This window comes from Vigna unguiculata, chromosome 1, assembly GCF_037176805.1.
Source record: "Vigna unguiculata cultivar grain cowpea cultivar isolate G323 ecotype 2 chromosome 1, ASM3717680v1, whole genome shotgun sequence".
In the NCBI taxonomy this organism is placed as follows: Eukaryota; Viridiplantae; Streptophyta; class Magnoliopsida; order Fabales; family Fabaceae; genus Vigna; species Vigna unguiculata.
The window spans coordinates 2,762,418-2,775,291 of record NC_140792.1 but is presented as its reverse complement, the minus strand read 5'-3'; the positions used below and the strand labels follow the sequence as shown (position 1 = coordinate 2,775,291).

Below are 12,874 nucleotides of genomic sequence, written 5' to 3'. Positions count from 1 at the left end.
TGGGAAACAATGAAGTTATAATTTTGAAAGATGGGAACAACACAACATCATGACCTTCTTTGTACAAAATTATCAAGGAAAATTGCATCATGACTTTCCTATATTTCATCCATCACCAGTAATATTTAAATCTTTACTAATTGTGATTATTTTTTATTTTAGATATTTGATCAAGGGAGTGTTCCTAATGAAGAAACAAATGATTCAAATGAAGATCGATAATTGAAGAATGTTATTAAACTTTCACTATTTTATTTTTATGAAGAAACAAAAATATTGTAATATTTCACTAGTTTGAACGTTTAAACTTTATTATTTACCTTTAACTTATAGATGATGTTCCTTGTTTTTATGAATATTACATCTAGTTATAAACAAATATAAAAATTTAATAATTTTTGCTTTTTATTTGATATGTTTTAGGAATTATGTGCATTAAAAAAGTGTAACAAATAAAATTAAGGGGACTGGAAACATCAAGTAAAAACATCAATAAATGATGAATTGCATTGCAGGGGTTAAAAACCCACTGGGGATTTAAAACCACTTCAAACTAGAAAAATTTTGAAAATCCCTGAGAAGTACTAGGGGTTCCAAAACCGCAGGTAAGTAACGGGGTTCTAAAAATCGTCGATAGATAACGAGGGTTCTAGAACGCCGGTAAGTAATCGGGGTTCCAAAAATCGTCAATAAATAATGTGGGGTTCCAAAAATCGCTAATAATCCGGTAAAAATGCTTGTTTTTTAAGGGAAAAAGCAAATTGCAAGAAACGCCTTTACCGAGGGTTAAAACCACCCAAATAACCCTGCTAAAATTATTTTTATTCATTTTATCATATTTACTTATGTTTATTACATGGGTTAGTCCACTAGTTATCTTGATTAGGGTAGAACCTTAATATATTTCATATGCTTATCAAAACATTCATTTCTTCATCAAATTCTTAAAAAAAGAAGCAAGATTGTTAAGACCAAATAGCAAAAAGTAATTTTGATATATGTACGACCTGGGAAAATTAAATAAATAAATAAATATTTATTTAATAAATACGAGGCGGGAATTCCTAAGTTAATTAATGTAGAGAGTTAAGACAAGAAATAATACTAGTTCAAGTGGTTGAGATTACTTGAATGAGTTGAGAGGACTCGGGTTTGAGTCCTGTGTATGTCATTATTATTTTTATTTAATTGTTTTATTATTTTGCATGGATGTTTGACCATGGAGTGTGATAATATAATCATAGATGAGTATGAATTATCACGAAACATGAAATGACTTGTTGGTTTGTGTATTAACTTGGTAATTGGGTTGTAAGGGTTTGAACCTTGGTGAAAACAAAATATTTCCTTTTGCGTTTAGATTGTTTTAGCTGTGAGAAGAGATGTTCAGAAACCCTAGCTCTCATAGAGGGGAACTAGAAGGGTTGGGAAACCGTCAAGTAAATGACAATTGATGGTCATTTATCCCTTCCATTTAATTTTCATTTTTTAGTAATGTTAGTGAAATGCTTAGGTTAAGATTAAAGTAAAGAGGAAACAGTAAGATTCTGGTGGGGATTCATTTGTGGGCTGACAGAGGAATGATTTTCCAAGCACACACTTGAATTCAAAGAGAGCTAGTGCGTGTTCTAGTGTGGAGGCAAGGGTAGTGATCTTTTCGGAGCAAAAAGAAACTCTAGCAGAGCTTTGGTGCAATAAATCCAGGTTAGGGGAGCTGCACTGAGTTCTTTAAAATTTGATTATTTATATTACGTAATGTATGGATGCATGTAGGGTTTTGTTTTTGTCAAATTATCTGGGTTTCTTTCGTGTTTCTAGAATTTTCCAGAAACCGCCTGGCGGGCCTTCAAAGCCGTCAGGCGACTCATGAATAAAGTACTCAGTTTTTGGGTTCGCATAGGGGGTGGTATATTTTCTCTGTTTTGTGGATTGCTGGGAATTTTAGGGACCCGTTGGGGTTTTTGTACTCCTTATAAATGTTTTGGTTGTATTAATTGTATGGAATGACTATGTGATGAATGCAATTGGGGGAATTGTTGGTTGGATAAGCATGTGGGTTAACTTTGGGGTCGGGAAGAATTAGAGATCATGATGCATGTTATAAAATTATGGTAATTGTTATGTTGTTTGTTTTAATCGAATTTGTAAGAAGGCTGGAACCATAATTGAATGACTTTTATGGGAAATTTCATGAATATGGACGATTATTTGGGGTTGGGGCTCGTCCAGTGCAGGAAAATCTAGGATATGCCCAACGATGCACCGCTTGGCAATACGTGAATTACCGCCAGGCGACGGAGCAGTGCATATGTGCACACTGGTTTTCTCAGCGTTGTGTGGAAGTTGGGTGGTTAGGGGTTCTATCGAGATTGTTTTTAAATGAGATTGACCTATTTGGCAAAAGGTATTGGGAAGGGGACAAATGTATGACATGTGATTTCATATAGGTGCTAGACTTGGTTGAGCATGTGTACATTGGAATAGTTCCTGTTTTGGGAACTTTTTTTTATGTGCAAATTGTATTTTGGTTAGAAATCAATATGACATGCTTACTTGGTAAAAGAATATGTGTAATGGATTCTTGTTCAACATTTAAGTGATGGTATGATCTCAAGTTGTGAAATCATTATGTAAATGATTTTGTTGAAGTGTGTTTCAGTCATAATATTATGACTAGATGAACATTTTTGGTGTCATGGACTGCATGCGTGGTGATTGGGTTCTTTGGAACATGTCCTAAAGTGCCAAAAACCAGTAGGAGTGAGGCTATTGGTGTGGCGCCTGGCGACATAGGGTAGGCCGTCAGGCGATAGCGGCCAAGATAGTGACCATTGGAACGCGAGGTGTCTAGTGATCTGTGGTGCCCTCTATGTGTTCTGGAACGATGTTTTGCCTGGCGACGCTGGAGTTGTGCCAAGCAATTCTGCGTGCAGAGTTGGGTTGTGTTGGAGGATTTTTACACCGCTTTGGATGAAGTCCTTGAGGAGATGACTTGCTGAGGGCCCATTTACGAGTTGTAGCTTGTAATGGGGAGTTAAACATGTGGCTATTCTAGGTTGGAGCCTGATGGTATTGGAATTCTGGTGTAAGTGTGCTAGTTGTGGCTAGTACGGACGGTTCACTTGATTGCTCTTCACAGTCGGAGCCGATGAGGCTGGTAGTCTTGTGATGAATACAGATTATGGTCCGTATTGGGGAGCTCCACTCGATGTTACAAATTGTAATCCGTAACTGGATAATACCTGCATGTGATCTACAAGTGGTGGTCGGTAGATGGTTGAACCATGAGTTGGAGCTTGTGACAACAAGAGTCATCTTAAGGATATCATATAAGGGTGTAGAGTTAGGATGTGCACGGTGGTGGTTGTGGTTACTTGAGTTTGAGGATGGGAGTCCTCAAAGGGGTTGTTGGTTTAAACTTAATAATCGATATTTAAGTCTCATTGTATTGTTTATTTTTTCTATTAATCCTAACTCACCATATCTGTTTGTGTTTGGCGATGATCGTGTAACTTGTTACACAGGAGCAAATGGTGTTCTAGGTGAGGATATGGATGCACAACGTTGGAAAGAAGGCTAGTGGAACATTGATTTAAAGACTTGTATTTTCTTTTATTTCGATTCCAGTATGATTATGAGATTTGAAATTTTAATATTTAAACTGGATTATAGTTTTGGATTTAAACGCTCGAAATAAAGTTTTAAATTTTTCTATGTTTTAAAAAAAAATTATTAAATGCTGATTAATTATAAATTTTCTATATTGATTTATTTAAACTAATAATATCGACCAGGATAATACAATATACATTTTGGATTCAAGTCACATTCTAAAATTCTAAAAGTATAACCTGATAGTCCAAATTTGGGTGTCCTTACTAGTTATTTAAATATATGTTTGGGCACAACATTTTCTTGATGTATAAATAAAGCATGCATCTAGGTCAAGCTGATTTATGAGCCTGGCAAACAGGTAAATCTTCCTCAAAATTAGGAGGCACTCCAAGGATCGGATTTCTCTCAAAGAAATTAACAGGCTTCAAATCAAAACTTGATGACACAGTAGGCATTATAGGGTAGTCCTCTTGGCATGGTATGTGATGAAATCCTATTGTGTACCACAATACTATGTCCTTATTCTCAATTCCACGATCCCTGCATATTAAACATCAAACACTTTCACAAATCAATATGATGTCTTCACCACTAACATCAGACCCTAGATATAAAGTCACATTATAGGTAGTAGCAATTAAACTTGAAGTCAAAAAAGCTCAGAATTTGGTGAGTGAGCCCTTTGTCCAACCTAAGTTTGTTGAGTACACGACAGTTTCTTTTTCCTTTTATAGATCCATGACAGCACAAGACATGAAATAATAAATCAAATGTTGTTGTTCCTAAATTGTGTATGGTTATATACCTCACAAACAATGATTTTAAATTGTTCTCCATTCTTATTTGCCAATATGTAATGAGAATGGCATCATGTAAAATATTTCTTTCATTTTCTCACCAACTCTTCTGGTATATCCAAATAAAAGACTAATTCCTCAAGAATACGCATATAAATTTAAGAGTCTAACCATTCTTTTCGGCACACTCTACACTCGGTAAAATTATTTGTCTCTCAATTTCTTGTTGTGGGAAGTACACATCGACTACAGACAAGACTAATTCACAGTATGTATATGAATACAAACTTCACTTTACAAGTCGATTTTGTAAAATTGAGTTAGACTTACGATCGAATTCTTTGCACTTATGTAGTGATCCTATTTATCAATTGATGGATCTACATGGATTTCAACTATTTACCTCGGATTTCTAATTTAGTGGTCCTACTTCGAAAGTGAAGGATCAACATGAATTTCAACTATTGGCCTCTCATTTCAAAGTCAGTGGTCCTGTTTTTTTAAGTGATGGATCTACATGAACTTCAACGGCTTATCTTCAATTTCCAATTTAGAGGTCCTATTTCTGAATTGATGGATTACATTAATTTGAACCAATCATAAAGTATATGTTGAGAAAGAGCAGTGTTGGAGCATGACATAAAAAAGGTAGAATCATGAAAAGAATGTTTGACCTGTTGGACCACACTTGAAGAGTATCATCTCCTTTGCTCTGATAAACGAATAAGCCACCGGCCCATTGCTCACTCTTGTTGTAAGGGGTGACCCATATTTGATTATTGGTAAAGGCTGCTCTTTTCTGTGGTGGGTCTTCTGGGTCCAGCAAGCTACCTGCTGTGGCACCTGGAACCAATTTGTACCCAACAGGGTTCCCTACCCTTGTTTTCTTCATTGGATTCACCACATGAAACTCAGAGGGCTCATACATTTGAAGTCTAATTTGAGCATCTCTCTCTGTCTTTGCCACTTCTTTAACTGCTTTCAAATAACTCTTTCTGGGTGATTCTTCTGAACTCGTCTCTTGCTTCTTTAAGTTCACCTTTACAAATGAATTGTCTGACCCATCAACGTCCATGTCTAGGTGATATGTGATATAGTGATCATGGATTACACCAATAATGTTTTCACTCAAAAGGGTTCCATAAAGATAGTCTTGGTAGGGAACTTTGTCCATGTTCTCATAGGTAGTTCCTTTCACCATCAAGATACCACTCAGTCCAACCTGCATCAGACAAATAAGACAAAAACCTTATCATCAATCAAGAGAAGTTCATTCATCTCACCCCAAATCATCAATCTATAGTGCAACTTGTCAATTTTGCTATAATCCAACATATTGCGTAAGGGACACATTATTGAAAAAGGTGCGTTCAAGTGATCAATTAATGTGACAATGGTTTTCAGGAATCTTGGATTGCAGCCTCACTTGAAAAGATAAAGTATCACGTAACTTTATTAGTTTATTATACAGAAAGCTTTCATGGTGTTTGGATTGGAGCCATGCTTTTTTTTTTTGTATTATGTTAACGTATCACATCAAACGTTGATTAGTTTATTGTACACATGCCTGCAGAGTTTCTCGGGAGTATCAATGCTGAACAATAATACATACAAACTAAACTGAATTTCCATCTCTAACCTTTGATCTGATTAGCCCGTCGGTTTGAAACTCCCAATCCACGATGTAGTCATAGTTTGCCACTGCAGCTGCCATCCTCACAACTAGTGTCACCTTCGGCCTCACTTCAGTAACCTGCCACAATAGCCCAAATACAAAATAAATTTAAGAGATAAATCCATTGAACTATATGAAGAACAGGCCACAGTGATTCATGATCATTGAACTTGCAACAAACTAGTGCTATGTGGGGGTTTGATTTTAACTCTGTTTTGAATGATGATTTGGTGCACATGTTGTCAAATTTTCACAGACGAACAAGCTCTACATATATGGTAACTTTTGGCTTGAATCTGATGTTTCAAGACATCAAACGTAACACAAACTTTGGTTTAAGGTTGGTGTGAGAGAAAATCTTACCTTGAGGTCAGTGATGGGGCACTCAGCATGACGCCAAGCAATGTCACCAGCATAACTCTCAAAGATGCAAATCATGTTGGGTTGGAGATAAGGTGTTCCATCAGAAGATGCAAACACACCATCCATGTAGTAAGCATTCCGAGGGCAATCATTCAAGGGGTCCAATGGCATTGCTTGCAACCCAAATCCATACTCACCAGCATCCATGTATGTCTTAAAGTACCACCCTTCTGTGGGATCCATGTAAGGCACAAATAGCTCAGAGGTGAAACCTTTGTACATGACATTCCTCATCTTTGATGTGTCAGGGTCCCTCACCTTGACCTGTGAAATTATGGTCCCTGCTCTTGGGTCAGGTCTGAGGTGAAATTCCCAGTTTGCCCACTTCACCAAGTGCCCATCAACAGTAAAGCTTGGACCTTTCGGTTGCTCCAAGGATATTGGATTGAGCAGCCTCAACTCCCCATTCAGCTTCTGAATGGAGTAACGGTAATCAGTGTTGGCACCACTAGCCACAGGGATGTTTTGGCCATCATCTGAAATAGCCAGCACCTCTTTTCTATCCATGTCAACCAAGGCAGTGACACCCTCAATAGGTTTCATGTAGAAGTTCACAGTGCCTTCTTTGGAATAGCACTGCACCTTGATCAACCTTCTATTCTCCTCCACCGGTGTCCCATACCACCCTGAAGAGATTGGCAAGCAAGCCAGGTCTGCTAAATTCACACCGCGTTTGGTGATTGAACGGTTGAACTCGGTGCTCTTGAGGGGAACCTCCAGCACCCCCACCATTTCTTCCACGGTCATGGTGGGGTACCCCGAAGCTGAGCCAGTTTCGTGGCTTGTCACCTGGCTGATTTCGAGGTCCACAGTGAGCACATGAGAGACCCCCTTCAAAGCTGCAACCACGGAAGCTTTTCTTGGCAAGGGTGGATCACCCTTTTTCCATTTGAGGACTAGTTTTTTGTCTGGTTCTTCAAGGACGACAGAGTTTAGAGTGTAGCTGGATGAGGACTTGAAGAGAGGGTGAGAAGAGAGTATGGTTCTGACCCTGTTGAACTCTTGGATTGTTAGAGGGTCAAGGGGGTGTTGAGGGATTTCTGACCGGTGGTCGTGAGTGGAAAGTGATGGATTCTTGATTTCCTTAGGCCGTGCTGAGGAATAGAAGCGGTTCTTTGAGGTGCACCATCCAGAGTAAAGGTTGCAGTTCAGAACCTCCTTGTTGGAAGATGATGATGGAAGGTGAAGCCAGCTAAGAAGTGAAATTATTGCCACGCCAGTTGAAAGAACCAGGAAGCGCCACAAGTTTTTGGCCTCCATGGATACACAGATATCACTGGTGTTGTTGAGAGAGTTTGTGTACTCTTGTTGTTGAAGTACACACTCTCTATCTTGACAAAGCTTCACGTGAGTATGGTCACGGTGGAAGTTGAAAATTGGAGGAATCTCTCTATAACAACTTAGTTCTTTGCAAATTAAAATAAACCAGGATTCTGATTCAGACACTTGCTATCTAGTCATGCTGACACTGCACAGAAACAATCAACCACTTGCGATAAAAAAATGGATAAAAGAATCTTATGCAGAGAGAGACTTTAGCAGTTTAACAGTCTCACAATTTTGTTTCTTACTACAAGAGTAACAGTACACAGATAAATTATGCTATATCACAATGGTTGGGTTGGTATTACTTCGGTTTATTTCACAAAATCTGAAATCATCTCACTACACTGACACGATTTCGATTAAACTTAAAGAAAAATATGTAACAAATTCAAATCGTATCAAAACTTCAAAATTGTACCAGTTTTGTAATTTCGTGGTCAAAATCGTATGGTGATTTTACCACAACAACTCTATCTTGCAAAAGGGTCATTCGAAGATAAGGTGCTTCAACGTGTAAAACCAAGATCTCTATAACTTGGGGTTACTTACTATCTCTATTCTTCTGCTGCTGCTGCCACATGAAAAAATTCAGCAGTAACCAATGTTAACCCACCATAGTCCTATTTCTCAGATTTTGTCCACTTCGTTAGGATACTGAGAATCATTATTTATACACTGTCCTCTCTTAATTTAGTTGCATTTAAAATGGTAGACTTATCAGAAATGATGCAGTTACTTTAATAGTATAATAATATCAGCGTATTCATTAAGAACCAAAGACTAATTAAAAACTATTTATAAAAACTTGTATCTTAATACAGTTACATATCTTTTGAGTATTCGAATCCTCAAATTTAGAAATGGATATTACAATATCAGCTGGCTTAAAGGGTAAGAATTTATAAACACCTGTTTTTGAATGATAAAATCTGAATAGAAGCGAGAAAATATCTGAAATAAATGGTATGAGATGGATGGTTAGGTATGTTGTAGAGTTTTGTGTTGATAGTGATATGGTTTGAAGGACCACGCATGAAAGTGAGGATTGAAAATATATGGTACTTAGGCATTTCCATGGCGTTTTTATTAGCAAGACGACATGAGATAAGTTAGGTGTCCGCGCACCAAATATCAGAATGCGCAACTTCAAGCCATATAAAGCCGTAAAGTAGCTGTCTTTCTACTTTAGCTTACATCATTATGCGCAATTTTAAAACCCTCACTTCTTTTGTTTTCTTTTAAAACATCATTCTTTCCTTTGTTTTCTTTCAATCATCATAGAGTAAGTCAAGGTTAATCTAATTCAACTCTGCAAAATTTACTTGATAGATAATCTTTGCACTATGTAAATTTGTCTTATTTCTAATTGATATGATATTTTCATCACTTAATGAGATTCTTTAGACATGTTATATATACGGTATGAGAGATGTATAAAATATCTCATGGTTAGATTGGACTCTCAATCATGTGTCTAAAAAGCCCAAATTAGTCAAGTGTATTTTGTTTCACTTAACTTGTGGAGAGGGATCTTCTAGGTCAAGAGAGAGGGTTAATTCTTGTCGGCGTTGGAAGAGAGAGAAAACCAGTTGACATATTCACTAAATCCCGCCTCAATAAAATTACTATTTTGACTTCGTTTACTGTTAGATTAAATTGAAATTTTGACAAGTTCGTGGAAAATGGTTATTTATTTTGATCATTCGGATCTTCAATTAGATATTTGTAGTTGAAAAAATTAGGTTCACACAATTGTTTTATTTTAGGTTTCTCTCCTTTTGTTCCATTTGTTTGTGCTTGACTTGACTCTCTTGTATTCATATGTGATCTTAGTAGAGCTTGATTGATATATATCCATGGGTTCTTATTTCTGATATTGACAGGGTTTTTTCACACTAAAAACATTGATTTCTACATTTTCCTAGTACAAATAAATCTCCTTAGAACCATTATCTATGTTGAACTGGTGGCAATTTTGGAAACATTGGCATAAAATAGGCCAAGGTTAAGTGAGTATCGTCATCTATCATGTATTAGACGATGATTCTTTTAAAGAATTGTCCCTAATATATGATAGAATATAATTCTTACTTAATCATCGCTAATCGCCGCTTAATCTTGATTGTTTCCTCCGCCATTTTTGTTATATTTGATTATCTTCATTGTAGTTTACATTGATTCCACGAAAGTCATTGTTATGTTGATTTTGTTTCGTTGTCGTTGTTATGTCGCCTTCTCCAATGGTGAAGACCACGAGTGTGTCAGCTCATTCGTTGTTGATTCTCATCCTTGACTGTTATCCTCCGTGGTTGGCTACTATATTGCATTTTGGTTGCCCCTCCATTATGGTTGTTTTTAGTCATCTCTATCGTCGTTGTTGGGCCCTTTACACTACATTCATCCATTACTGACACACTCCTCAATTGATTTTCTTTTTCTCTTAATTTTTAACTTTTTGTATAAAAGTTGTATGATAATATATGTGTAAATTGTTTGAATTATCATTTTTTATTTGAATTGTTATAATATTGAATTTATTGAACGCACGGGTATTGAAAGAGGTAGAGATCAATTAACTAATGCATAATTAAACAACTTGTGTCAATTTATGTACTAGTTGAAGTTTTTCTATTTTGCTGTATTTCAACATTACTCAACCATTCAATTCTAAATCCATTGACTACAATAAATTCACATAGGCAACTCATTCTATAAATTTATATCGCAAATTAGGCTAGATGATATTACATAACTATGTAAACTTCTTTTTGTAATTTTAATTCTCAATTGTTTCAAAATTTTTGATCTTGACAATTATAATACTCTTTTAAGGTTCCTTATGATATTCTTCATTGTTTCTGGTTCTAAAATGCATGTCGTATATAGGTTTCTCAATTAGAAGATCAAGATAACTAAAATCAATAAAATATTTAAAAAAAATGACAATAGAATGATGGTTAAGTACAAAATTATCATCTATATTCTGATATAGATAACAATTTCTTTAAAATTATCACCTATTTCAAACACTCATAGATGACAGTTCCTCATTAACAATCATTGTCTATATCGTTGTATAGACAATGGTTCTGACCATCATCTATGATGTCTTTTTTTCTTTTAATGAAAACATCATAGATGATTTATCATTGTCGTTTTACAATTAAATTATGACTAACTGTCTAATGCAACAGAAATTATCTAATGCACTACACTAGTCATCTAGTGCCTAGAACTAGGTCCTCTACTGCATAAAAAATAAATAGAACATAGTATAGATATGGTTAGTCAACCCAAAGTCATATTCTAATAAGTGTCAAGAATAAGTAAATTTTTCATTCGAACTTGACACTTATCATGCATCAAATGATGCTATTTGTATACAAAATAAACCTCCTTAGCTTAAGATACAGAATGAGATATTGAGAAACAAAGTTTTATGAATTATGATGATATTTTGCTATTTTACAATAAAAATAAAAGAAAATGTCAAGTATACAACTAAGCCACAGTATTGGAGTTGAGCCATAAAAGTAGAAAAGACAAGACAATATTTGGACCTTCTGGCTGAGCTCAAGAAATGGAGTTGAGCCTCGTGAGAAAACCCTTTTTGCAAAGAAACCCAGAGCCTAAATCCATGAGTCTGAGCAGCCAATAAAACCCTTCCAAGAAAGAAAGGTCACGTCTTAAGCACTAGGGCAAGGGGCTAAGTTGAGAGGAAATCCACTTGTGAAGTAACCCCTGTGGCTGAGCACCAAAAGTTGGGCTAAGCACCGCCCAAAAATTCCTATAAATAAAGAGCTTGGATCCTCATTTCAAGCATTGAGTGGAGGTCCAAAAATGTAACAGTAGGATAGAATAGGATCTGTGAGGCACGAGGGATGTGCTCTTAGTGTAAATCTTATGTGTAGATGTTGTTGGAATTGTATTGTAATATTCTACGAGTAGTTGAACTCCCTTGTGTATAGGTTTGATGTAATCAATTCAAATTCTATTCACTTCTACTTCTTGAGTATTTATCTTTGCTTTCATTCTATTATTTGTGGTTTGATTTATGCTTAATGATGATTTGATCACTCATTTATTTAACTGGTTTGGATTGAGTTGGAAAACCGGTCTCAAACTGTGGTCCAATCAAATCATCATACCTATATTGGTGCTTATTTAAGTAGCCAAAAGGGATGTTGAAGGAGAGAGTCCTGCACATTAAAGCAAGGATTCATTCTACCAGGAGTTGAGGAATCACACTAAGTTTGAAGTCCTTAGGTTCTAGTATCAGGGATGAACCTAGATCTACATAGAAATAGTACTCTCAGGACATTGAATGATTTGCATAGTAAGTAAACAAGATAGTAGTGGTGTAGTAGAAGAAGATGAGATGAAATCAATTCATAGCCCCTACTGTACCCAATCTGTCTAATAACTACTATCCAATTTACTTGCACTCTATATCACAAATCAAAAAACCAAAAAATCAAACTACCAATATACTTACTAAATCATTGTGAATACAACACTTGTTGATACTACTACGTACCAGTACACTTGTTAGGAAATGGTTGTTGTGAAACAATCATCATCTTCCAACGATGTCAATAGTAATCTCAATATTATATATTATAAAATTGTTCGTAGAAAAAAAAAAGTTAGAGAAAAGAGTAAAAAGTAAGGATGGTTTAATTGTATAGATGATATTAAAAATAATGGAAGTAAAATTATATTAATTCTCTAGTTCATCTATGGTTAATTTTTCATTAGTTATCAAATAATTATCATTTATCTAAGTCCTAAACATAGTCAAATTAATTAGATAAACATCAATTAATTAATTGAGCATCCCTCACCTTCCAAGCGTCTATGTCTAAGATTTTTATTCTTTTACCTAACAAGAACAAGAGATTAAACATACTAACCAGAACTATAATTAAGGACTAGGATATAATTCTCATTAAGCGTTCAAAGACAGCCCCAACAACAAAAAAATAGAATTGAAAAATAACATAATAAAACACAATCTTGATTAATTTATTAAGTAGAG

General features: G+C 35.6%; 1 protein-coding gene across 1 annotated transcript; it reads right to left on the bottom strand.

The window, feature by feature from the left end:
- Positions 1 to 3,743: 3,743 nt before the first annotated feature.
- Positions 3,744 to 8,351, bottom strand: LOC114180751 (amine oxidase [copper-containing] gamma 2-like). Its single transcript, XM_028067047.2, has 5 exons — positions 8,255 to 8,351; positions 6,451 to 7,978; positions 6,052 to 6,165; positions 5,087 to 5,634; positions 3,744 to 4,155 (listed from the first exon to the last, which is right to left on the bottom strand). Exons 2-5 carry the CDS (start codon positions 7,768 to 7,770, stop codon positions 3,945 to 3,947), a joined length of 2,193 nt encoding a protein of 730 aa, XP_027922848.2. The 5' UTR covers positions 7,771 to 7,978; positions 8,255 to 8,351; the 3' UTR covers positions 3,744 to 3,944.
- Positions 8,352 to 12,874: the final 4,523 nt, after the last annotated feature.

Excerpts from the sequence above, each read along its gene's own strand:
- LOC114180751 (XM_028067047.2), bottom strand. The coding sequence starts at position 7,770 with ATGGAGGCCAAAAACTTGTGGCGCTTCCTGGTTCTTTCAACTGGCGTG. Across the intron at positions 6,166-6,450 it reads GCCCCATCACTGACCTCAAG|GTTACTGAAGTGAGGCCGAA; the intron begins GTAAGATTTTCT and ends CTATTGTGGCAG. Across the intron at positions 4,156-5,086 it reads CTTCAAGTGTGGTCCAACAG|GGATCGTGGAATTGAGAATA; the intron begins GTCAAACATTCT and ends TTTAATATGCAG.